The 27,604-nt window shown below is 43.9% G+C and overlaps 1 protein-coding gene across 3 annotated transcripts in view; it reads left to right on the top strand.

Moving 5' to 3' along the window:
- The window catches only part of LOC133932969 (matrix metalloproteinase-16-like), a 61,056-nt gene extending 34,235 nt beyond the window's left edge, over window positions 1-26,821 (top strand). For all 3 annotated transcript variants that reach the window (XM_062379891.1, XM_062379890.1, XM_062379892.1), the window contains 6 exons: window positions 3,706-3,867; window positions 7,706-7,923; window positions 15,812-15,950; window positions 20,397-20,547; window positions 20,794-20,909; window positions 24,637-26,821. In XM_062379891.1, coding sequence (XP_062235875.1) covers window positions 3,706-3,867; window positions 7,706-7,923; window positions 15,812-15,950; window positions 20,397-20,547; window positions 20,794-20,909; window positions 24,637-24,971 — 1,121 coding nt within the window. In that variant the 3' untranslated portion in view covers window positions 24,972-26,821. The remainder of the gene's footprint in view (window positions 1-3,705; window positions 3,868-7,705; window positions 7,924-15,811; window positions 15,951-20,396; window positions 20,548-20,793; window positions 20,910-24,636) is intronic.
- Window positions 26,822-27,604: the final 783 nt, after the last annotated feature.

Below are 27,604 nucleotides of genomic sequence, written 5' to 3'. Positions count from 1 at the left end.
AGAGAGGCCCCTTGCTATTGTTGCTGGTTCATACTCTGGACTACAAAAGACACAAGAGGGATAAAAAAAAAAAAACACATCAGAAACATGAGGGAAGCCTTTTTAAAGGCAACAGGTGAACGGCCTTCTCGTCACCCAGGCTTGTATCTGACATCTTGTATTGAGCAAACCACGGGCGCTTAGTTAAACACTGAGGAAGCAGTGAGGTTTACAGGCCCCTGGAGGCCTGCGCTGACAACCCAAGCTATTACTGCAATTGAACAGCCATGTCCAGGGACCCTTTTCTGATTTGTGGGCCAGTGTGTGTGTGTGAGAGTTTATGGCCGAAACCGCCGTCTTCCCCATGTCACGTGGGCCCCTAACCGGCAGATGGACCGTAGCGGCATGTGCCGGGAGCTGGTAAATTACGGATGAAGAGCCGTAAGAGTTTTCTGGTTTCTAATAACAACCAACGTTTACTTTACTGCCACGCCCTGTGGGGAAAGACAGAGAGAGGTATGTCTGGTCGTAAATCTCCAGCGACTCTCCTCCTCCAGCTTCTCTACTCCATCTTTCTTCTACTTTTTTTTTTCTCTCATCACTGCCCCACTATCTCATTAGCTGCAACCTTGACCTGTCCTGAGGAGAGTGTCGGCAAGCCCGCTGCTGCCGTGGGCGGCTGCTGTGATCGTTGCAAATACTTTACAATCATGTAACAGTGCTGGAACTGTGTGGTTTGTTACTACTAAATAAAGTTATAGTATCACTGAATTACTGCTGAAACCAGGAGAAACACTGTGTTGTGAAAAATACAGGACTCACTGTCACAAAAACTTGTTGCCCTTCAACTGTAAACTACCTCCCGCCTAATCTGCTGCATGTTTCTGTGTTTGGGGCTGAGATACGGCCACTGACAGGAGATTGGTGTAACAAATGCAGAGGTCAAAGGTTGCGGTTGTATAATTCATCATCTCCATCTTTTGTGCTGGCAAGCACACTGGAGCATCTTACAAGATAACAAGTAGACCTGAGTCTTATCGCTTTCCTTGCCTCAGTTTCCCCTTTCTCTTTATCATCCTGTTTTTTTCCCCTTTTCCTCCCGCAGCTATCGCACCAAACGCCCTTACTCCTACGTCTACTGCATCTTCTTTAATCTCTGTTTACCTACTCTTTTAAATTCCTCCTCCCACTCCTCTTTCCCTCCCTCTCCCGTTGTTTTGTTTCTCGACTGTATCTCACTTCTTTCTCTCTCTTGTACACCATCACCTCTTTGTCTCTTCACCCTTAGCTGTCTGCCTGCACGTCCACTCTCTTCCCTGTTTCCCTTGTAACCTCTGTTTACCTTCCAGCTGATAATAAGCCAGGCAGTACACATGGATGTGTTTTTGGCCCCGGGGGCCGGTAGGACGTCCCTGTCTATCAGAGTGTGACTTACATAAGCATCTGAAAGGAAGTGACAACAATGACCTCAAATGGCCCCAGGAGGCTGACTCGAGATTGAGGGAGGGAGACAGGCGTTCGTTTTACTCACACAGCTGATGTGAATGCAGCATCTGCAGCATCAGGACATGGACACGTTCATGCCTCTGTGCAAGCAATAGTCAGTTGTGGGAGACCTTATGTTTTCGGGGGTTGTTTGTCTGTCATATTCTTGTTAACACAATACCTCAAGAATGCATAGAAGAAAACGTGCTGTTGGATTGAAGGGTGATTTGATTAGATATTGAAACATCAACGTTGCTGTGACCTCACAAAACACATTTGTCACCTTGTGAACATGATGTCTCGGTAACACCTCAAGGGAATCCTTTCAAATTTACTAGAAGTGTTAACTTGGACAAACAGTTACATCAATCAGAATTCGGTGGTCAAAGGTCAAGGCCCCCCTGGCCTTTTGTTGTGGTGAATTTGATATATCAGGGAAACTTTGTCAATGTAGGGATACTTCACATTTCGCCAATGAATACACTTGTAGCTTTTATTTAATTCCTTTTAAGTTGAGCACTAGATGGAGGAGGCATATAACCACAGTGTGGTTATTGAAGTTATAAAATAACTTTCACTTTTTACGTATTTACATTGATAAATTAAATTGAAATCCATACCAGGTGTTACCAACAACATGTGTGTTTACTAACTGCACAATGAATTATTCATTTAAACCTCATCAAGCACTTTCGACTGTGCTGATGAAGCGTTTTGTGCTGCAACGGGTGAAACCCTGTTTTTCTTCATGAGTGGATCCTAAATCACTGAGCTGTTTCTTCTCTGCATCTCCTTTCTTTTCTTGCCTCCCTTTGTCTTCTGTGAAGTTTATCTTCACACACTTGTTCAATCTTACAAACTTTGCATTCATTGTGCCTGTGAGTGTCTGTATTTCTGCGGACTTTTCAGAGCAGTCGATTTTCATCGGAAGGATGCTGCTGAAATGTGAAGTGTTCTAAGGCTGTTTGAGAGTCTGTCTACACCTGTGACTTTACATTAACCTTGTAAAGACTCATTGATATTTACAAAGCCAAATATCCTTCACAAAGACCAATTAAAACTATTTCCCAGTAGTTGATTTTGAAGTATTGTACTGTTGCAGCTCAGAAAGGAGCTGATCCACCGTCACTATCTGCTGATGTGTTATTCATGTGACAGATTTGCTGCAGATAAGTGCGCCCCTTTAGCAGGAATCACAATGAATAAGTGATGCTCTTTTTCATTCCTGACGCATCTCTCGCTGTGATGAGAACAGCGGGGAAGGGTAAAACTGAAGAGAGATGACAGCGGGAGAGCATCAGAGGGACAACCTTCAAATTCAAAGTTTTCTGTCCTATTTTCAGCCATTGACCACCACAAGTTAAAACTCACTGATTGATATTTTTTGTTGCCAGTGTCTAGTGTCTTTAAATGTTGTAATGGCAAAAGTTGAATGAATCACAGCAGTGACATTTTTCACATGTCACAGAGGAGTCAGCCTCCCATCTTCCCACAGACAGCCAGTGTGCCATTATAAATAAGACCAGACGTACTTGTCTAATCCTAATTGTACACCAACGTGTTTCTCCACAATGATAATGAGCTTCTTCATCGATTGGATTTGACATTTCGGCTAAACAATATAAAAGAGCTTGAGGAGGAGGGGTTACTGTTGTTGTTTTGGTTGCTGGTGACGCAAGCTGAAGAATGACTGTCTTAAAAGCCCAGATATCTCAGTGTCGTACAATCGGGGTCTGGCTGTTTGGTCTGCAGAAAGTTTCTGGGTCATAAGGTCAACCTGGTACATTCACTTTCATACGACGACTCAAAACTATTCACAGAGACTAAAGGTTTCTCTGCTCTGTCAGGGAACTCACATGCTATGTTACCCACTGCTTAAATTATTATTGGATTATCAACACCCACCACATGCACATTCACATATGCCTGGATTCATTGTGGGGATAGTACATAGACAATTTAATGTTCTTAACATGAACTGAGCTGGAACTTTTCTCACAAAGGCTCCTGTTTATTTAAATCACCCAGAACAAAACTCAGCAGACTTGGCTTTATTGTGAAGGAACCACTGTTTCACTGCCAATTTGAACAGGTGCAACCTGACAAGCTGTGAGGTTACAGACAATAACCCAGAACTGACCATTACTTTGACTCGTCTGTTCATGCTGCAAAACACATTTTTGCTGTTGAGCACTGCACTGACCGCTCTATCTTCTCTTTTTTTTCTTTGTCTGTTTCTAGGTAACGATTTGTTCCTGGTAGCGGTCCACGAGCTCGGTCACGCCCTGGGCCTCGAGCACTCCAATGATCCCACGGCCATCATGGCTCCTTTCTACCAGTATATGGACACTGACAACTTCAAGCTGCCCATGGACGACCTGCAGGGCATCCAGAAGATTTATGGTACGGCTCTCTCGTTTTATGCAGATGTCAGGACCCAGCTCGTAAGCATGAAGGGAAGCAAACTTAAAACCACATGTTTTTGGTCAAATAAACATACACATTTTTAGTGCTAAACAAACCTAAGGAACAGATGTGGTTTAAATCAATGAAACACATATAACCAGCCCTGGCCTTGAGTGACGTTGGTGTGATTATCATTCTGGTCCCGTGCCTTTCCAGAATAATCTGTATAAACATTAACAGTGGACATTAACACACTGGGACGACCTGCTGATCCCACAGTGACTGCTTGAAATAAGACAATGTTTGCATGCTTCAGTAACTCTCACACCAGGTACACTCATTATCAACCATTAACCAACAATAAGAATGTTGACTTATTCATCAGTTGAACAGTTAGAATATGTGCACATATAGTCAAGCTGTCTGCTATGCTGAGGACTGAGGTAGGCCTGGCCACTAAACATGCACACAGTACACCCTCATCTGACTGGAGTGACAAGATAGTGTTATGATGAGGTCTACCTGCCTGCTTGGGATGGTCAAAACCTTATGGATGTTTTCATGGTTCAGTGGGGTTTCTCCTGGTACTGCTGACTGCACAGTCTGACCTTGACCAACAGATACATATTTTTGAAAGTGAGAGAGAGGGGCCAAGTGCACTGCACACTATGGAGGACCATACATGACATAAGTAAAAATAAATAAATAAATAAATGTATAAATAAATACAGAAATAAATAAATAAATGAATAAATAAAAATGGAAATAAATAAATAAATACAGAAATAAATAAATAAATATGTTAATACCAAAAGAAATGTCAAAAGAAATGTCTTAAATATATTTTAACATTTATTTTTTCCCTGATACATTTCCTTTGCGTTTGCAGTGTCCTTATGCTAATGAGAAAGGCGGGCCTAACCGCAGTCTCATGCAGGATTGGTCACAGGAGTGTAATGATCCAGCCCTACTACTTCTGCCTTTCAATGCTGGTGTCCAGTAGCTGTTTGCAGCGTTGAGCCAGTTCACACCTAAAAGGACACTGAAATCGAAAAATAAAAGTTGGAATAAATGTGGAAATAAATAAATAAATATGGAAATAAATGCAGTATTAAATAAATCAATGTCTTAAACTTATTTCCATTTTTATTTATTTATTTCCACTTTTATTGCAACTTTTATTTATTTCCACATTTATTTATTTCCACATTTCAGTGTCCTTATGCTAATGAGAAAGGCGGGCCTAACCTCAGTCTCGAGCAGGATTGGTCAACTGAGCTACACACACACACACACAGCCCCTGCGCTCCGTCACACACTCGCTCAGAGACACGGGCAGTGACTGAGACCTGAGCTCTTCACCGTGAAGCAGCCAGTTAGTGACTCTGTGGAACAGTGGAAACAGTGGAAACACAGAGCTTCTCTGGTCACATCTGCTCAGAGATCAGCGGCTTCATGATCAGAGCAGAGGCGGCAGGTGGTTTGTACCGAGCTGGAGTTTCTGTTTCCTCCTCCTCTCGGCTCGCTCATTGTGCTCAGTACAACACGAGACGTGACGCTCACAGTCAGGACTACTGACAGCTAAATCATCCCAATAAAAAATAACCTTAACTAACCCTCTGAACTTGAACTAGTTCATTTTAAGTGTGAACTGGCTCAACGCTGCAAACAGCTACTGGACACCAGCATTGAAAGGCAGAAGTAGTAGGGCTGGATCATTACACTCCTGTGACCAATCCTGCATGAGACTGCGGTTAGGCCCGCCTTTCTCATTAGAATAAGGACACTGCAAATGCAAAGGAAATGTATCAGGCAAAAAATAAATGTCAAAATATATTTAAGACATTTCTTTTGACATTTGTTTTGGTATTAACATATTTATTTATTTATTTCTGTATTTATTTATTTATTTCCATTTTTATTTATTCATTTATTTATTTATTTCTGTATTTATTTATTTATTTTTACTTATGTCATGTATGGTCCTCCATAGCACACAGCTTACAACGACGTAACAGTGCAAAATACCATCATCAAAAGTTGTATAAATGAGGGCAAAATACCATCATCAAAAGTTGTATAAATGAGGCTATGTCATGCCGCCACAATCTAGGTAATTAATAGAAAACCCTGTGTACTCGTGTGCTGCTTGATGTGGTGTTCCAGTCTTGTTGGTGTGTTGTGAAGATACCCATCAGTTTTCCATTTCTTATACAAATTGTCACACTGTGGTCCCAACCTCAGTTTGCCATTTAAGTTTGGAAACAGTGACAGTGTTGCCCCTTACAGCTGCAGGGCTGCAAAACAGTCGCACTCTGCTGAGATCACTCTGGTCTACATTAGCACATTAACACAAGAGGCTGCCATCTGCTTACATGGTCAGGGTTTGTCCCTCTGGGAGTGGCAGGCCTGGGCGAACTATCAAGTCGCTCCTTCCTCCCTCCCTCCCTCCTCCTCCTCCTCGCTGTTGCAACCAGAGTTGAAGGACAGGATAAGCCGTGGTAGCTCTTCGCTCAGACAGGGAAGTCTTTTCACATTAAAGTTTGAATCTACATGAAGGACGTCCTTACCACCTGAACACACAGACACCAGACAGGTGTTAATATGATTTCATTATCTCTGATGTCTAATATAAATAAATATAATAAAATCCACTTGGAAACTAGAAGAACAAAAAGCTGCAGACCTTTATTTGATTTGCAACTGATATGGATTTAATCGTCCAGATACTGATACACTGCTGTGTGTATATATTTATATGAAGAGTTGGGTCACCGGTTCTTTGATCCTAGCTTCAAGTCTGCAACAACAAATCCTTTTAATGACAAAAAAAAAAACTGTGAGCGATGATGAAAGACAAATATATTAAATTTAATACTGAATCAACTTTGAATCAGACTTTATAGAGTAGGAAATCATTTTTGTTCTACTTCTACACCTTCAAAATATAATATTGTCAACAACATGCATTGTGATTGGTCAGATAAATAGTGATAATAATGCCTCCAGTCTGTTGTCATGGTTTCTCATCATGTTGTTGTTGGTGTGAGTGTGTGAGTGCATGTTTGCTACATGTCCAGCTGACTGTGGGTCTGAGTACATAACTGCAATCTGGGGCGTATTACAGGGGATTTAGTTCCCCCTCATGTAGCCCCCCCATCGACTTGCTCAACTTTTATGTTGGTTTATCTTTTGATTGCTCACTATAGATCTAGTCCACTGCCGCCTCATTCAGTTTTTTTATCCTCTGCGTTCGCTGGCATGTGAAATCATTTATTACGTCTGGATACAGCAGACTTTTATTTACAGTATGTACCCCATCGTTACTCATTGATACTTTTCATTAGGGTATGTGGGGAGGGGGGGTGGTTTGTCACGTTTTCATCTTTCAAACTGCAGTCTTGTAGTCCTGCATCTGTAGGCCCCAGTCAGCACATGGCAGCTCACATCCTCGTCTTCACACTTTCTCTGTCATATTCACACTTTGTCAATTATTCATGCGCACAACACGCTCGCTCGCCCTGCCTCTCGCTCTCCTTCTCTCATGTAATTCATGAATGTTAAATTACACCAGGGCATGTCTCCTCAGAACACTGAGTATTTTTACCTCACTGTGTAAATTTAGCACATTATTAATACCTTTCTGTTCATCTCAATATATTGTTTTCTTCTGAGCTGCTGATGTACATGTAGTGAATCAGGGTTTGTTTCAATGCGTACACAGTTATTTATGATAAGTCCTCCCATGAGAGTCAGAAATGTGTTGCTGGTGGAAGATACTAAGTATGTATCAAATATACTGACTTTAAAAGAAAACTGTTTTCATTTCCTCCAGGGCCTCCCGATAAGATTCTCCAGCCCACTAAGCCTTTGCCGACAGCGCCCCCACCCCGCTCTCATCTTCCCTCAGACCCCCGTAAGCCAGACAGGCAGACGCGACCTCCGAGGCTGCCCCCAGGGGACAGGCCGTCCCACCCCAATGCTAAACCCAACATCTGCGATGGCGGCTTCAACACGCTGGCCATCCTCAGGAGGGAGATGTTCGTCTTCAAGGTGAGAGTGTGTGAAATGGAACAAACACATTTACTTCTGGAGCTTTTAAACCTTGGAGCTAATTTACCAACAGCCAGAATCTCTGAGAAGCGTGACACCACATGCCAGAGCTACTTTGGAGAACTGTGGGTAGTTTCATAATATTTCCAAACCAACAACATATACCTGAGGAGATTTGTAGCTATAGAATAAAACTAATCTGCAGATTAAAGCAACAAAAGAACATCCCATCCCTGGATTCAGACCAGTGCAAATGGCCTGTAGGTCTGAAAACGCCCAGTGGAGAGAGAGCTGCAGCTGACAGTAGTTGAATATGGTATAAGTTTTTTCAGAACTTGGAGGATTACCTAAATATACAGTGAATGGGAGCTTTTCTAATAATCTGCTTCATGTTTATTGCGGTATGTGCATAGGGAAGAAAAGCTTACTTGGATGAAATGTAAGTCATTACACCTTAGTAGAGAAGTTGGCTGGAGAGAAAGCTGATAGTCTGGTTATAGCTTGTAGAAATGTTATCTTAAATATTTATTATCCCTCTGTATTTTATTGCATAATTATAGAAACCATTATGTCTAAAATGAGATTTTTCCAGGTTACTTGAGGCCAATTTAGAAGGAATTTTGGACAAAGCTGGTGTTTTACTAAGTATGAGTGCGGTGCAGCACAGTTTTCCTTTCTTCCAACACACTGCCTGGTTTTCAGAGCAAGAGAAAAAGCACACATGTCCCTTAATGCATCTTTATCCTTGGTCTAAGCTTGTGAGCACAAGACCTTGGAAACATGCAGAAAGGAACAGAGAGAAACCTGGGGGCAGCACAAAGCGATCCTATGTTCTCCACAGAGAAGAGAAAGAGGGCCTCTGATGCTTCATGTGAGTGTGGCTGTATTTTCTCTAAGGAGATATAAATAGATTGTTTTCATTGGTTAAATAAGAAGCTTGTGGAGCTCGGGGGAAAAACCCTTTCTGTCCTCTCTGCCCCCGCCACCACCTCCACCAGCACCGCCACCAGTGTGCCGGGAGCCAGAGCTGCTACCTGTGGAGGTACTTAACTAAAGCTTTTTTCAGACGTGACGTTTGGAAAATCGCGTCCGGGCTTTGCCTTTCACACATGACGAGAGGTGTCTCCTGGGTAGAGCAAGCAGGAGGCGAAATCACATCACTGTTGCGTCTTAGCACCAAAAGTTCTTAAATATCGTTTTCTTTCAGTGCATGTCTGGAAGCCACGTAAATGTTGGTGCTGTGCCAGTTTTTTGGTGGAGCTAATATACACTTGTTCCACTCCTCTACAAACATGTGGTGACTGTAGCAGCTCCTGTCCTGAAGACCGTGAGATTTCTGCAGATCTCAGAGGAAGCGATGGCTTTTTATAGATGGGGACGTTGCATCTACTGTAACACTCGTCAAAGTGGACCAGTGCCACAACTTTAATGTGCCATAACTGATTATTTTTAATTTATTATTACAAAAACAGAAGCTGTCACACAGATAACGTTTATGTTGAGGAAACTGTTTCATTTATCGATCACAAAAAGTGACTGAGGTCGTACCAAAACAAGAGATCTCTGCTGTTGTTCCTCATCCAATCTGATCGGTGTTTACAGAGAAAGCTAAAATTAAATATGTATTATTCCGCTGTCCAAGCTGCAACCTTGAGAAAAGATGTACAGTACCTGAAACCTTCAAACCAACAAATATTGAAAGTGTTGCTAAGTGCTGCTGTAAATCCATTGCGTTCACATCATAAGGACCACCAGTAACATCAGGACGCCGATGATTTCCTCAACCTTCAGCATAATCCACGTCCCAGCTGGTAAATAAAGTGTGGTTAGTGAGGTGAAATCAAGAAGGGATCACAGGTTTGACTTGGATTTACTCGGTGAGTGTGTTTCACAGGAGGAGCAGGTGGTCCTAATAATTCTTGCCTCGCATTGTGAGCTGTGCCAGTGTTCTCCAACAACACCGAGGTTTCATTTTGATGCGTTCATCTCTGGAATCACAATTAGTGACACAGAGCTTGATTTACGTCCTTTGGAGCTCAGCAAGGTCAATGCACGATTGAGAGGTCTGGTTAAATGATGGCTGCCTGAAGGATTTACAGCTCCTTGTTTCAAATTCATTGGAGTTTTTGTCTCTTGTTACTGTTGTTTATGAGGCTGATTTCCTCTTTGCTTTATTGTTGGATTAATTGTAGGCTTGGTTACTTCATCTGCAGGTTTTTTTGTCCTGCACGACTTGGCTACACTCACCGCTCCCACTTACTTGTTGTGGAAGAGTCAAATGATTACAGCAGACATCTCAGCAGTAAGAGCAGAGAGCCCTAAGGTCCACATGTGGTCCAGCAATGTAAAGTAGGGGGGTTAAGAGTAAAGACTGCAGGAGGGTTTATCAGGTCAAACACACTGGGAGTGCAGAGGCCAAGTTTGTTGAACCTGTCTGAGCTTTGTTTGGCTAAGATTTTACTTATGTTATTTAGATTTTTATAGAATCATTTGAGTGAAGTCAATGTTTTGGTCAGTTCCTGTTAATTGTTAACAGAAGAGGAACCATTCACACCACATCTCCGACTATTACCTCTGTTCAGTTTTCTGCCATTGAATGTACAAAGTATGTTTTTCCGAAACTTTTGCGTGGCCAGGAGAAGAATAACAGAACCCCATCTCGACAGGTATTCCGTTTTTTTGTGTCCGAACCCAACCTGAGCCTGATGCAGTAAATATCAGCTGAGTTTGTGTAATGTTGAAACACATGGTTATGGCTTATTTACCCTGATTACAAACATATGCAGTTAAGTAAATCAAGATAGCCCAGCCAACTTGAACAAACCCAAACCAAATATTTTATCAAATTTTTGTCCAAACCCATTCCAGCATGTAGGGTCCCACCTGGTTCCAATGGGCTTAGGCTGGGTATCAACACTCTAGTATAGATGTATATCTTCACAACAGTTTACTTCTAAGTAAATATCATTCTACTGGGAACATCCAGGGTGTCATCAAGATCTTTCAAGACTCTCAGAGCCTATTCTGAGCTGAGGTTAGTAACGTTAATGATGTGCACAACCCCTGCAACAGAGGAGACTGTCTTCAAAACCTTCCACTTCCTAAAGCGTTTTATTATGTAATACAGTTTGGATTTAAAGGTTCCAGTCAATGCATTAACGAGAAGGAAAGCTACACAAGACCCTGTACAATTAACTTTAGTGATTAATCCCAGTAAAGGAGGTAAAAGGTTAATGCTTTACTCTTTATTACTTAGCTTGAATAGGCAATGAATGACTCATTTAGAATTAGTCAGGCTACTTTAACTCACTCAAGTATAAAAATGGTGACCGAGCCACACCGTCTGTACAGAGCCACCACAGAAGTTGGCATCACGAGGTCAACACTGAGAGGAGCCTGACTTATACGAGGAAGTTGATCTAAAGAGCTGGGCAGGGAGTCACGCTGCCTAAGGTGGTGGTTTTTACAGCGGCTCGTTTTTCTCCCTCACTGCGGCGACGGAGGGTCAGTGAAAGTTCACAGAGGACCGTGTGCAGCTGCTTGGATCCAGTGTCGCCCGTAAATGTCCCACTAAAATTACACAGCTACCAATTTTACGATTGTGGGCAGATCAGGTCCAACCTTCTGTAAAACCACAGACCAAATAATATACATGTGTAGATAACCAGGTTTCTCCGGCAAATCCCCGAGGATCTACTCATTTCCCATCAGGCTCTGAGTGCTGTACAGTATATGGACACAGAGTTTGTGGCAATTTGTCAGTTTTTATTTGAAAATTCAAATGAATAATATTTTATTATTGAACAACGGTTTTGAAAATCAGTACCAATTCAATTATAAGAAACAGAAATTAGCACGAAAGACTAAATGTTTATTTGTTCCCCTTTATCTCCATCTCATGAACGCCTTGAGGGAATTTACTCAAATTTTGTCCAAATGTTCACTTGGACTCAAAGGTGAACTGACTTGTCTCTGTGATATTTCACGAGCACCCATGACATCTTGCAGAAATATTCACTTGAACTTAAGCATGACCTGATTGGAATTTAGCCGTCAAGGATACTGTCAGGATAAATGATTAAAAGTAAGAGTTCACCCGGCTGTCATGTAACGCTGACTAATTATGATGCATGGCTCTCCTGCGCCGAGCTGCACAGCCTCTTGCACTGCAGTCGGGTAAAATTGGGACCAAAACCACCTCCTCCTCATCAGTCCATGACCGGCTCTCATCCTGAGACAGCCTATGAAAAGTTCCAGCCTCTCCAACAGCCCCACGCTCACTCACTCAGAGACACGTCCTTCTATCGTGTGGACAAAACTTGAGCAGGGGACTGTGGGATGCCGCAGGGTCCATAACTCTTCAGGATCGACCACTTGGTCAACGATGACGGAGACGCACTTATATATATATATATATCAGCTACTTTTGTATAGTTACTATGTATTCATAGCATAACAAGGGTGGCTTGGTTGGTTGTGCACAAAACCAGAGAGTCCGTGAATTGACTCCCTAACACTGCCAGACTGCATTCCGAAGACTCCTTGAGCAAGAGACACAGCTGATAAAAAGCGCTGTGTAGAGAAGCGCTGTATTAACGTGTGTGTAAATGGATAAAGTGCTTTGAGCAGCTGATAAGACTAGAAAAGCGCTTTATAAATACTGTCCATTTGCAGCAGAGATCCACAGCGATCTATAGACAATGGTACATACTTTGTTCTGCAGAGGACTCTCTCGCCTGTATTGTAGAAGACCTTCTCCTGGGAGCGCCACTCTTTACACACAGCGGCAGAGGCGTTGCCAACACACTTCCATGCAGGTGGAACAGTGATCCACAACAGAAAGAAACAGCTGCAGCTTCAGACGCTGCATCACTGTTCATTACTGTAGTGGCCGGATTTCAAGGGTCGTGCCTGATTTAGTTCGGATGAGTTTAGTTGCAGATGCTTGTGCAAAGACATCACTACACAACTGTGCACGTGCTGAAAGACAAAAAAATGATATTCTGCAGTTACTTTCCTCAGCGGTAAAAAATTGACCTTTTGCCCAGAAATGCTGTTAAACTCTGATCTCAGGCTTCCGGCTGTGGATTATTTACACCTGCGCTCTGCCCTCAGTCCGGCCAATTGTGTCCACGGCATTAACCGAGGGAGAGGTCAGCAGCACGGTCAGCCTAGCACCACTGTCATATCCACAGCAGCAGATGCTTGCACAGGGCTGAGCTGGACTCTGCTGATGACAACGCTTTGGATTTAACCTCAGAGCTACAGCTGGACCCAACCCCTATTTCAAACAAAAGGCACAGTTTTTCAGGTGCCTCTGTAATTTTTTTTGAAGGTTACGGATGTCTGGTAACTGGTCTGTGATCAGCCCTGTGCTCCTTAATAAAAGGAGCATTTCATATAAAGTCTTTGCTTTTTGATTCTCCCAAAAAACATTCTGCTCAAGCTTCTTGTTTGCAGTTTGAAGTGGAATTCGCAGAGGGGTCCCAGCCTTGTAAAGCTTTTTATTGCATTCAGGTGATGAGAAGACACCACATCAGCCGTCTTTTATTCAGTTTGGAGCTGTGAAGGACATGAGAGGATGTCAGTGAGCGGAGGGTAAACACGTTGTAGCTCAACCTGAAGTAGTTTTAAAGATGCTCTGTCTGTAGGAACATACTGTCTGCCAATGATCAGTAATAAAATATCAAGGTCAGATTATGAGACAATGGCAGGGAGGACATAGAAGAAGACATGTTCAACTCTGTTTAGTTCATCGATATTGAATGTATCGCCCCAAATTCGTGACTGCACTTCCTCCGACTCTTAACAACGCGCATGCCAAGTGTGATTCTTGAGATTTGCGAGACTGACAGAGATTTCTGGAATTGGTAGATAGAGGAACAGTAAGAATTGTTTCTTTCTCCCTGCGATCCCTGACCCCCGTGGGCCCGTGCACCTGTGCCTGGTTTGTTTGTTCGGTGATCCATCTGTTGCCTTTATGTCTGTTTAAAGGGTTTTGCAATATATTTCTGCTTTAATCTTTGAGTGGCGCTGCCGTGTTCAAACGTCTTGATCCATGTACCTGTTTATTAAAATATAGGTGAAACCTTGCCATCTCATAATTCATCTGTTGCTTATCAGCTCAGCAGGCCTTTGCCACTGCAGTCATGTGGCGCACAGCATTAACACAACTCTCATCTCAGGTCAGCGGGGCAGCTCCTGCAGTTTGTGGCTGCACATTCCTTTAGAGAGTATGGTAATTTAGCCACATTGTTCTGGGTGCATTATCATACACCATAAGACAGCATGCGTGACAGACCCAGCACCGCCCGTTCTCTCAGAGCAGAGAACATGAACATGCTGAGTATAGTACTTCCAGCTTCAGCTAGGACCCAATCCATTGTGCTTATTCTAGACGTTCCTGCGTCTGCACAGCGGCGGCTGAAATGTTCCTCTAGTGAAGCCTACTCGGCCGAGCTTTATTTTCAGAGTGGGAGTGGGACGGCAGGGCGGGAGAGGAAACATTTGTCTCTTATATAAAGTCAAAGGGATTTTCAATGGGTTGGTTTTCACAGCTTGATCTGTTTTCAATTATTGGGCCAGGCCTTGTACTGGAGAAAATGCTGAACAACTGAAATCTATGGGGGCAGCATGTATAGAGTGAGTGAGGGAGAGCAAGAGGGGAGGAATTGGTATGAAAGACGAGGGGAAATGAAAAGAAAGAGGAGGAAGAGTCCAGGGAGAGTGAGGAGTCCCAGAGAAACAATTGGATTAGACAGAGAGAGAAGGAGGGCAGTTTGATAAATGGGCTGTTTATTTAGCTTTCACAGTGAATGAGGCAGCGTGTGATGATGTGTTGTCTCCACCTCTCTCCGGCCCTGGATCCCTGGCTACGAGCTCAGGCTTTTTGGCCACGGACTCTCTGTGCGCTCAATTGGCCGCCCATTGCCAAAGGGTGGGACATCTCCCTGAGTCCTAATGGCTTTCACAGCTGGGTCTCCCCCCGGCCCCCCTATGTCATCAAGTTTCATCCAACATCAAAAAGGCACACCTTCCACTTGGCCGCGCTCATTCTCGCCCTCTCCCCACCCTGAAGGAAACAAGAGACTCTTGGCTTCTCACAAAGCTCCTGGCTATCACTTTGCCCCTGTCCCTTGATGGTTTTCCTCGCTTACACGTTCTGTGACGGTCGCCCAGGCTTTCAAGGCAACCCCAGAAAGAATGTGTGGATCTTAAAGGCATCCCGGCTGTCAAAGCAGCGGCCGGGGTTGATCATCGCCTGCAGGTTTTTGTTGAGAGCCGCAGAGCAAGAGGCTGGCCTGAGTTCACCGGTATCAGATGTTATAAGCTGCTGCCAACTGTGCTACATCGTGCAGGGTTCATTATATGTCTTCCACTGCCTCAGGGCCGTGGGTTGTTTGGTGTAAGGAAACTCGGAACGAATTAAACTCTACCGTAAGGAACTTTATCTAAAAACGAATGTAATTCACCAATCCTCTGACACACTGACTGTATAGTTTTGAACTCACACAACCAAGTATTTTTTTAGTTGATGTACATTTGTGCGGAGTAACTCTTAATCCTTAAATAATGAGGATGTGCGACCAATCGTGAGTCTGTCTCAGCTGTCAATCATGACGTTTCACCCTATTTTTATAACATCAAATAACTAATTAGCCAAAAAATAAATATCTATATGTACATTAGCTACTCTTAAATACTACCTTGTGCTTATACTCCACTACATTTACTAGTTACTTTGCCTCTATGTTCCACACTGTAGAGGCAGTCCTACACTACTACTAGACTACGTCCGACACAGTAGAGACGTTCAAATGTGAAGAAAACTATGAATGACACCCACTCCTTTCTAAGTGTCTGCTGTGCCTCCTGTGTTCTCTTCCAGGACCACTGGTTTTGGCGGGTGAGAGATAACTCTGTGATGACGGGGTACCCCATGCTCATCAGTATCTTCTGGAGGGGCCTGCCGCCCAAGATAGACGCCGTCTACGAGAACAACGAGGGCAAGTTCGTCTTCTTCAAAGGTAAGATCGCGCCAATAGGCTTGGATTCGTCGTCATCCTTCAGATTTGTAATCCCACACCCAATACTCGACCGCACCATCCTGGTTTCCATTAGCCTCTCAGCTCATTCAACTCGTATATTATTCATCCACAGGAATTCCTCGATATGGCCTGTTCACATGGCTGCGGTTTTGTCGGCTTGTATGGCACATGCCCTTTTAGTATTCCACACACATTTTCCATATGTATGTCTGACCTCAGAAACAAAGAGAGGGTTTTCATCTTGAATGTATGTCACCGTGCTCACTCACACAGAGGCCTTGATCTTATTTGGGGCGAGTTCAATGTAAGTCTGTGGAAGATTACAGTGTTGTACTGCCACAGTCTGGTTCTGATATTTAATAATACTGATGTCAACGTTACCGCTGCAGGTAATTATATTACATTTCATTTTGTCCATAGCTGTAGCTAAACATAATGAACATGCATAGCTAGAACCAGCACTAAATTGGTACCAGTTCCTCGTTGATCGGTACAGAAATATTCATAAGCTTCTAAACAAATTTCCTGATTCCCAAATGACAAAGTTGTCAGGTGATTAGCTTTGACAATGTGCCGTGTTCAACACTCTGCCATGTGAGATACTTTAAGTTGCTCCCTCCTTCCTATACGGGAAACTCAGGAAACAATAAATAACTGTTCTCTCTTTTGACACTTCTACAATTCATGTCTTGATATTTGCACCAAATTCTAAAGTAGCATTATTAATCGAGTATCGATAATTGGTACTGATAAAATCCTAACAATACCCATCCCTATGCATATATTTTGGAATTTGTTTCACCCCTTACAGTCTATGCTTCTGATTTCTCTACCGTTTGTGAAATGATTTGTCCGCACATTCAAATTTAGACTAAACTGGCCCCAAAGCACAGAGATTTAAAGCTAATTGTGTCTTAAGTCCCTTGAAAGAGGCAGCGCACAAACATCTCAGTCTTGTAAACTCCTTTGCCTACACTCCAGAGGAAGAAGCAGACAGAGATAGAGAGTTAATGTGTTCGTGAAAGGAGACATAGGTAAGCAAACAAAGTCTGCTGGGGCATAAACTGCAAATCTTCACTCAAACAAGTTTCTATTTTCATCTCCAAACAATTCCTGGAAACTCAGACTATCGGTCCCAGTGCGCGCCACCAGCTCGCATTACTCCACAGATCTAGAAAAAAACTGAAACAACAGAATGCCATTCCTCATTGCACCACTGATTTCCCAAAAGGCCTAATTCTGTCATTCTGTCCCAATTTGGAATAAAAAATTAGGGGAACAATCGGTCGGTCAGCAATGCCGAAGGTCCTTGTTCAAGCAGGCGTTTTGCATACGGGCTAACAGCTCCTGTTCTGACGACTGCTCCTCAAATAAAGGCACAGAAGGAGGCTTTAGAGTCTTGAAGTCACAGCTGAGACTCTGACTGACTTTGTGCTGTTCAGGCTTCACAGAGCAGGTCAGTGAGCAGACACAACGGCCGTGCATTAGAAACAGTTTCAGCATGTGTTCCTCATTCCTCCGGTGCAGCCTGGTGCCAGTATTCAGTCAGTCCTTTTTCCTTCAGGAGTTAACAGGGGAATTTAGCGCAGCAAAGCAAAAGTATGCTAACACATACAGTGTCAGGACAGTACAGTGAAACAAGTGTGAAGTATGGTCGCTAATCCACTGTTTTAAAATCATTGCTGACATTTGTTGTAGTTGAGTTGAATATTGATACCCGGCCTCACAATGATATTCCCATTCAGTCTTGCATCGGGTTCACACACAAAATACATGAGAATACCTGCATGTCCGGTTCTGTTGTGGCTCAGTTAGTTTTCTCCGAGGCTTGTTCGGGTTCGGCGAGAAAATTGTGGGCCGAGCATTACTTATTTGAAATTGATTTGGCCCGGACTGAATTTTCAGCAAGAGGCTGTTTAAAAACCACAGGGAGCTGGGTTTGAATTGGACTCGCAGATTTTCAGATATCGTGCCGCGCACACACAAATGCACACATGCAGGAACGAAAGGCCCATAACAACAATTTCCAATATAAATACTTTATCATTACATTTTATATTACATACCCTTGTATGTATCTTTGAGCTCTATTACTTGAATTGTAATTTGATGACAATGTCTGCATAGATACAAGAAAAGTTATAATATGTACCATGTTTTAATAAGTAGGTGTCATTTCAGTCCCTAGTGTAGCTGTCAGGAGCAAAGAAATCATACATCATAATCATAATCATTTAACATGTGCATTTGTTGTATTTTCCAAAACACTTTTTCACATTACTGTAACTCCACATTATAGTGCAGTAAACTAATGATCCGCTTGATGCCTTCGGAAATCAAACCAGTGTTCCCCTGCAGGTAGTGACCTACTTTATTAACTGCACATCCTCACACTCTGTAGTGCACTGTGTAACTCTGTGAGGCTGTGGGACAAAACTTATGAGTGAGTATCACTGATCTCGGAGCAGCACAAGCAGCGTTTTAGCGCAGGAGGTCAGCAGCAGGGATGAACGTTGCAGAATTCCTGTGTGTGTGAGTGTGTGTGTGTGTGTGTGTGTATCGGTGATTATATAAGGAGGAGGAGCCTCTTTTCGGAACAAATCTTCACCCTATACAACGCTCTTTATACACTGGTCATGGATTAGTCGTTACACTGCAGCAGATGCAGGAGCCGTTGCTACATCAAAGCAGCCCTCACAGCTCTGAAGATGAAGCCAGACTCTTATGTTTAGGGGGGGGGGGTGGGGGGTCTGCAGAGTTAACTCTAACTGAATAAAAAGGAGAATCTAATTTTAATGTCGAAGAGCGGGAGGGAGGGAGGAAGGAAGGAGCGGAGGATGATTCTACTTTGTGAATCAGGTTAAACTGTTCTTTGTAGGAATGGGTGTCAGGGCGTGGAGTGTTTGCATGTGAGTGTCCGTGTCGGGGTCGGAGGAAGTGCGACCCAGAATGAGTGCAGCATTGTAAGAGAAAGAGGCAAAATGACGGGAGTTTTCTTTCTCGAGCAAGAGGCCACTGTCCTCTCCTCGTGCACTCGGCCAACATCCGGTCCTACTGTTCCCCCATCGCTCCATTCACTGGAAATACTTGGGTTAAATGTCAGATGTGCTGGCTTCATATCCATGATTCATAATATGAAATGACGCAAAAATATCGTGTGCAGCATGAGTCAGAAAAGGAATAATGAATATCCTCTTCCTTTCCTCTCCCTACCTTCGTCATCCCCGTCTTTCTTTTACGTTTTTCTCCAGTAAACCTCCAACGCTTCCTCCCTTCCCGCTTTTCGTCACCAGTGATGAAGACAAACACTTCCTGAGGTCACTCTGTTTCAGAAACGCGCAATGTAAACTGCGTACGGCACAGGAAGCAGGGGAGGAGAAAAAAAAAGGAAAGCTCACAAACCCTAATGAAGAGATGCTGCACAGTTAAATGTGTTTTATGAGCCATGATCTAAATTATGCTGTGCTCACATTTATTATTATTTATTTTTAAAAGGCTGGAAAGCTGCGTTCATTTTGTAATTTATGCTGAAACTAAACCCCTAAACCCCCACATTGTGCACCATTCAGAGACCCCCCCCCCCCCTTCCATGTCCTGAAACAAGGTTGCTGCTGCTCCGGCCGTCTCACACAGACACATACACACACACACACACACAAACACACACACACTATTGCAACATAAATATGGTATGGAGTATAGTTGCCTTCGAATTTTCCTGGCCGCCTGTCACAGCGGTTCAAAGAGCTCGGGACCACCATGCTCCTCAGACGTGGTTTCCTCAGGCGATCGTGACGAGTGTGGTCTGGCCTCTCAGAAAAAAACAGACGTTTGCTGCTACTGGAGTCGTCGCTCATACCTAGACAAGCTAGATAATAATAACTAGCTTATTGGGAGGGGGGGAGAGAGATGGTAGCGGGATGTTCGGCACATCGTAGCCCCACTTCAGCCAAAACTTGGTGAAATGTTTCATAGTTTTGAACATTTCACCAACATTCTCACAAAGCTTCTGACATGTAATGTAATATCCTGTTGTTCAGGTACGTGCTTAGATTCCTTTGACGTTTGATGTAAACTTTAAATAAATAAATAATGAATGAAAGGTTTCAATGTGACTCTTTGGTCGCCAACAGTCCCTGCTGTTTCATTTTATCTCAGCAGAGCAGCCACCGGCTCGGTCTCCTGCACCGAGAAACTCCCAGAGCCTCTAAGCAAGGGCAAGGAGAACTCGCCACATGTCCCAGTCCTATTTTAAATGAGGCGAACGTCAACATCAAACACTGTAATACAAGGCAACAGGTTATTGCCTGCTGTTTGTTGCCCTTGTCATGTTCTTTGGCTCCTGGAGGGTAATCCCTGCTGTACCTTGTCCTTCTCCACTTAATTTATTCCCAACCCTTCTCTTTCTCTTTTCTCGGCATGCAGGAAAGCAGTTCTGGGTGTTTAAGGACACCGTCTTGCAGGCCGGATACCCGAAGGACATCACCCAGTTTGGCCACGGCATGCCGGCCCAGAGCATCGACACGGCCGTGTGGTGGGAGGACGTGGCCAAGACCTACTTCTTCAAAGGGGACAGGTGGGTGCGAAACTGAGACACTTTTTAAAAACAGATCATTTGTGAATCGTGATGCTTCAGATCCTTAAAAACTGGGCTTAAGTTCCAGGATGTAGGACCATGTTTTCATCGTGTTTCTGAAATCTGACATATGTGAGACACTAGATATGAATCTGAGGCCGTCAGCTTCAACCTATTTACTCCAGCCATCATATACACACAGTTCATGCTCTGTCTTCTTGCGGCTCATCTTTTGTTGTGGTTCAGGTACTGGCGCTACAACGAGGAGATGAGAACCATGGACCCCGGCTATCCTAAACCTGTCACAGTGTGGAGAGGGGTGCCTGACTCGCCACAGGGGGCCTTCGTCGACAAAGCCAATGGTACGATTTGTCCTGTCCAATACTCTGATTTGGCAAAACAGTGCGGTTCACGTGCCAGGCAGAATTGATTTCAGCCGGTCACTGGCCTACGCCGTGCGGGGGGGTAAACCAGGTTGACATTGATTGAAATTTGCCCCAGTTACTACATGGAGGTTAGTGTGGCCACACAGGCAGCACCAGGAGAAACCGACTGATTACGTATTTTAGAAACAAAAGAAAAAATAGGGGATTATATCCAGAAGGGCCCTTTTTTTATTTGTTTCATAATCATAATGTTCCACAGTAAGTCCATCCTGCTCAGTCAGCCGTAAAACCCAGTTGGAGCAGGATTGTGGAAAGTAGAAAAGTACAAGACCACCACTGGGCGCTCATTCCGGTCAGAGCCAGTTGGGCCTCGACACCGGCGGGGGAGTTGGGATTGAAACATGTCGGAACAGCTCACCCATTGGCCACTTAAATGGTGTGAAGACGGAAGCAGCTCTTCCCATTGGCTGTGTCGTGCCAGGTGGGTTTGGACCTGGTCTTGGCAGCTCCCAGGTTGGAAAAAGCAGGACAGGTGGTGCTCAACGCTCAGGCCATCTGCCCCGCGTATCCGCCGCCAGATCCGTAGCCGGGCGGGTCTGCTGGCGAGGCCAGGTGGAGCTGGCATCGCTCAGAGCCTGAAGGGTGTATCGATATCCGAGGGGACGGTGGGCGTCTGTGTGCATCACGTGTTTTCCCTCTCGCGTGTGTGTTACAGCCAGCGTTGGTTCGCAGACAGCATGTCAAGTGGCTCTGCTCCTCTCACTGACCCAGATACGCAGACATGAACCGGGTACCATAACAGTGTGTGTGAGGTAACACGTTGCAGAGCCGAGTGGGGGGGGGCTCAGGGTTATGTTGACCCACGATAACCCACAACAGCTCAGCCGGTCTCACCTCTCGCCCTAAAATATCAAACTGTATTTCGTAAAATGCCGTCAGACGTCTAATTTAGTTTATAACAGAGAATCTGAGGATGTTTTACAGACAGAATCTTACCTTCAATAAAAGTTACCTATAAATATTACAGTTAAATCCTATAGAGCGTAACAGTGACCGCCCACTTATAGAACAGCTCTGTTTCCAGAAGTAAGTTTCCTATTTTCTAAATTGACGCCAGAAAACAAATTATACCGGAAATGGTGTGAAGGGACTGAGATCCGGTCCTTTTCATGGTTGTGGTGAACATTTCCATGGTAAAAGCGAGCTCCACCAATCAGACATTGCCATTACACCTGACGATTGTGGGTAGTCCTTCCCCTGAACAGGTTTTTCTTTAGAAGCATTTGATATCTTAGGGACTCGTGGCTCCTAAAGAAGAATATAAAATTGTTTCACAATCTCGTAGCTTGTAGTAAGTTCACATTTCATGGTGGAAATATTTGACTGATAATCAAAATCTCTATTCAGAAAATTAATGGGATTTTAACTTATGGAACCAGGCTTTTGAGCTCTATGAACACCACTGTATATAAGCAGAGACCATTCATATCTGGGCTTCTGCTTTGTGCTGTTTGATAGTTCCCTCTACTTCTAGATGAATCTTTTAAAACCTTGTCCCGTGCTTCATCACATCCGTCACCACAAACCTCCCCTGACTGATTTCAGAGGCGATGACCTCGTTTCACTTCATCTGTTTCACCATCTGACTCCAGGTTCGGAGCGTTTCTCCATCGTTTGCCCCAAAAAGAATGCATGAATAATAAATAACAGGGAGAAAGGTGTAAATGTGGCAAGCGAGGAAGAGGAGGGCCTGAGGATGCTGCCCGGCTGTTAGACCCACTTTCACACACTGCACCTTGTCTTTTCCCAGCATGCCTTTCTGGGTCAGTGACATTTAGGAGGCAGCAGAGTTGATTGCCGAACCTTTAATTTAACAAAGTTATGATCATGGTTCAAGAAAACAATTTGTTGTCTTATTCAGTTTTTTAATTATTTTTCTAGAACCGTACCTTCCTGGTTTTGTCTCGGTCGCGTCTTTCCCCTGTTCTGTGTCACGCTCACTCTCCTCAGTGCCCCTTGGGAAGTCTTCTCTAATGTAACCTGCCTGAATATGAGTTATGTGGAAAATCATGTAAACGTTAAAGGTTATTGTTTTAAAAGTGATTTGTGACACAAAGGCATAAACAACAGAGCTGAAAATAAAGCAACAGACATTTTCATATTGCCATTTGATGTGTATATCACCAGATTACTAAGCTGTATGCAGCTCTGGTGTGTATAGATTTGATAAAGTGATGTTTTCTAGCTTCTGTCACCATTTTTATCTTGGAGCGATACGAGAAATAACCTGATTTTTCCTCCAGAGGGGGGACATCAGCACATGAAGAGTGACTCACTCTGTAGGTAGATTCATTCATTTGTTACTGGGACACTTGCCCCGTCACTCCTTTGATTTGAAAAGCAGCCGGAGCTTCTCGCCTCTGGATGACATCTGTTGTGCTGTTGTGTGATACGAGCTGTGGGCCTTGGCTCCCGGGTCGTTGTGTTTTCTCTCCTATGACCAGATATAATTAGTCCCGGGGGACGAGTCGTCAGACACTCACTCGTTGTTTGTCAACTGGTTTGAGGGGGGAGTCTGTTTTCCCCCTGTTGTTGGGAGGAAGTTTATTCAGGGTTTTAAATAGAAAGAAGATTATCACCCTGAGTTTGCAGGGCGTCGTGCTCCACCCAGTTTGCAGACACGTAAACAAACACGGACAAAAAGATTCTAAATGTTGTTCCTGTGTCGGGTTGATGCTCCTGCATCAGTTTCGAATTGTCTTTCCCAACGGTCTGTGATATTCCTTCAGTGCACAAGGCACTTTTCCATCACAGAGTTAAAGCGTCCTTGTTTTATCCAGTTTATACACAACACAGTAACCCTCACCCCTCAATTGGGTTTTTACTTTAAAAGAGCAACTTAACGCCCCCTTTCCACTGGTCAAATAACCCACTATCACCCACTAACATCTGTCTGTTGTCTGCAATGGGAATGGTTGCAATCAGCATTCACTCCTGGGTACTTTAGACGTTGGTTTTTGTCATGTCTGGTTTCGTTTGGCTGTGATGACACTTGGGAGAACGTGTTACTTTGGCACGACAGTGAGGTGAGAGAGTGACTCAGTTGTCAGTGCGATGTCGAACATGGCATCGTGGTACAAAAAGCAGATGGGTCCAACTCCTGGACTGGCAGTGGGAGAAAACATTACCCACATTTTATAAAAAAAAAGATAGGTATGCCGGCTACATTTTGTGTAAAAGAGGCGTTAGAGTAAATCCGAAATTGCATCATTGCTATGATTACACCTGGCGTCCACTTTACTTGGGAGCTCTTTAGGCGGGTTGGAGACATTTTGAAAATGCCCTTGGCTTCATTTTTGTCTGAAAACTGCGGGAATTCATTTATATGTTGACAGACAAAAAGTGAGTTGTTTGAAAACATTGACACAGTCGCTAACTTTCTCTTCCTGATTCTGTACGAGTTAAAAAATCAACTACCAGCGGAGAATTCAAAACATTGTGAACACTTACTCTCAGTCACGGCTCCACCTTGTTCTCAGTGCAAGAAAAGAAATGCGTTTCACCATTGCTGGTTTTCAGTAGCACAATGTTCTGCAACCCTGTCCAGACTCTAACCAAGACCATCACTGAGGCTGGCTGTAATCAGTGACTGTGTTGAGTTACGAGCTCAGTGAATCACTTTGCTCTGTTTCTGTCGCCACAGGTTTTACCTACTTCTACAAGGGGAAGGAGTACTGGAAGTTCAACAACCAGTTCCTCCGGGTGGAGCCGGGCTACCCACGCTCCATCCTCAAGGAGTTCATGGGCTGCGACCAGATGCCCATCGACCCCGGCCGTCCGCCGGCTGACGACGGCAACACGGACGTGGTGATCGAGCTGGACAACGAGGCCAACACGGTGAAGGCCGTCGCCATCGTCATCCCCTGCGTGCTCGCGCTTTGCCTGCTGGTGCTGGTGTACACCGTGGTGCAGTTCAAGAGGAAGGGCACGCCGCGTCACATACTTTACTGTAAGCGCTCCATGCAGGAGTGGGTCTGAGACAAACGGACGGACGAGCGGGTTGGGCAAGGGGGCGTGAGGAGAGACTGGTGAAAACAGGACGGCAAGCCCCCACTTTCACAAAGACACGGACGGTGGACTTCTATTGGACGACGCTCAGCCGCGCCGCCTCGGTTTGGGTGACCTGTTGCTTCGCTCTGACCCGCAGACGCCGCCCCTCTGGACTTAAAGTTGACTCCTCTAACCCCGGCCTTTTTACAAACAAAGGGGGCAGGGGTCACTTTGTGGGGGGGGGCGGTCTTTACCTGAATGACCTTGAGTCCCGGTCCCCAAAAAAAAAAAAAAAATCAGGAGGGTCGGCATCACTTTGTATCTCAGACTTCCTGTCCCCCCCCCCCCCTTTTCTCCGTGTGGCCGACCGCTCGTACCCAGAGGCGGGACGTTCAAGGGGGACGCTGCATCTGCATCTGTCATATCAGGTTGTTGATTAAACAGCAGTTTTATATTTTCTGATCTCTGTGCCCCCCTCCCCCAACCAACCCACACACCCACTAACTTCATTGTGCGCTCAGAAGGTGAAGCATCTCAGATAAACACCACATTAACAATCTTCATTCCTCCTTATATTTTATTTTTTAAAACGTCAGTTGTTTTATCTCGAGGTCCTCACTGTTCCCTTTAACACGCTCCTGAGGAAGAGACCAAACGAAACCAAATAAAATCAATTTCTCTCCAAAGAGGATCACATTTTTCTCCTTTCTTTTTTGTTCCTTTTTTTTATCTTTTGGATTCAACCTTTCTTCCCTTCTCTGGATCATTGTGGAGATTTAAGAGTCGGGAGCTCTTGACTGTTGTGGCAGTCTGTTTGAGACACAGGGGCCAAATTATTCTGCAATATTTTAACTCGCCTTAATTATAGATCATACTTGTGCTTGGTTTTCGCTGTTCCTGGTGTTATTTTAATGTTTTTTTTTGTATACCACTGTTTGTTTGTTTGTTTGTAAAGGAGCTCATTCAGAGCTTCTTGTGATTAGTATTTCTGTATTTTATTACGTTACCCAGTGGCCTCAGCACTGGTTTGCTGAGAGTTCTGGACATAAAAAACTAGGGTCAGCCTGTATTGAGAGAAACGTACTGTATTGTAACAAGATGATGGAAGGTTCTGGAGTAAAGCCACTATTTTTAACTATTACTTTTATTATTTCAACATGACACAAGTTCATCAACAGTTTGACAGTCTTATTATTGCATTTGCTGATTTGTTTGGTCCGTGGCCCATAATTCCCCTCACTTTGTGCATCCAAACTGGTCATTGTTTATGGTTGTATGTGATTGGACAGACTTTTTTTTTTAAAGACGGCCTGTTGACTGCCTTGTTTGAGAGAGCTCACAGCTCCCAGAATGCTCTTTGTCTCCTGACTGAGGACCCACCTAAGTGAGGCACCAAGTCGAGATCAGTGCCTGTGTCAACGTGCATGCAAGCATTAACTGTACGACCGGTTCTGCTCAACGTGGCTTTGGTTTTTCTGTTCTTGAAAATACGTTTTGCATTTATTTTTTTTACATTTCAAGTGTAACCCCCCCCCCCCCTTACCTCCAGGTACTACGAATAAAAACAGATAAGTCAGGTGTCTTTGTGAGATCTGAAGGATGACTGGCGAAGAAAATTGGCCTCAAGACAAAAAAAAAAACAACCGTTAGGAAACACATCGTGTCCTCGCAGCCTTTGAATGTGTCTGTTATCATGATCAAATACTGCTTTTTGTTTTCATTATTTTCTTCTTCCTGTTTTCTGGATCAAACTAATCGGACATCTTTGTATAAGACTTTGGGACAACGGAGAAACGTGTCCCGACAGAATGAATAAAATGATCACAACATGAATAAGAGCTGCTTCCCAGTTATCTGCTCGTCTTTTCACTTGTACGTAGACCGCCTGGGATACGCCCTGCTCGTCTGCCGCTCTACTGAATGTTGGACTGTGCTGCTCAGTCTGGTTTGAACAGCAAGAGGCAACATGAACACACAGAATATCCTCAAGTTATGTCACAGTAAAGCAAACAGCAAAGTATTCTTTTTAATAATTCATACCCGAGGATATCAAGGTTAAACCAGTTGAATTTGATCAACTGAGCATCTGCCACAACATACAAAGAAAAGAAAACCTAACTTTGTGTTTCATGTAAAGAAAAGAACACTTTTGAAAGGTACAAAAACTTTACACAACTTGAAATATGCTTTAAAGGAAAAAGTTTGACATCTTGGGAAATATGTTAGGAAATGTTTGGTAATTTCCGAGCTGTGGTACCACACTCGTGTCTGTGTGAATTAGAAATATGAAGAAAAACGTGGCAACTGGTTAGCTTAGCTTAGCTTTATTTAGAGATTGGAAACAGTTACCCTGGCTCTGTCCAAAGGAAACAACATCCACCGGCTGGAACAGCTAATTGACTGACATCATTCTGTGTAAGTGTGAACCCTTCAGTTCTCTGTTTTCAATCACAGACTCTATATAAAGATGGACGACATGACAACTCCCCAAAGGTGAAGCCGGAGTGTCTCAATAACCCCCTGGTGGCTGGCTGCAGTATAAGCCATAAACCCTACCTCCTCCATGTATATGGTTGGGACAGACCAAACAAAGACAGTGGAAGACAAATACATTTTCTCAC

This window comes from Platichthys flesus, chromosome 21 (genome assembly GCF_949316205.1).
Source record: "Platichthys flesus chromosome 21, fPlaFle2.1, whole genome shotgun sequence".
Classification (NCBI taxonomy): Eukaryota; Metazoa; Chordata; class Actinopteri; order Pleuronectiformes; family Pleuronectidae; genus Platichthys; species Platichthys flesus.
Note: the sequence above shows the minus strand (reverse complement) of the source record. Positions and strands in the feature narration are given on the sequence as shown.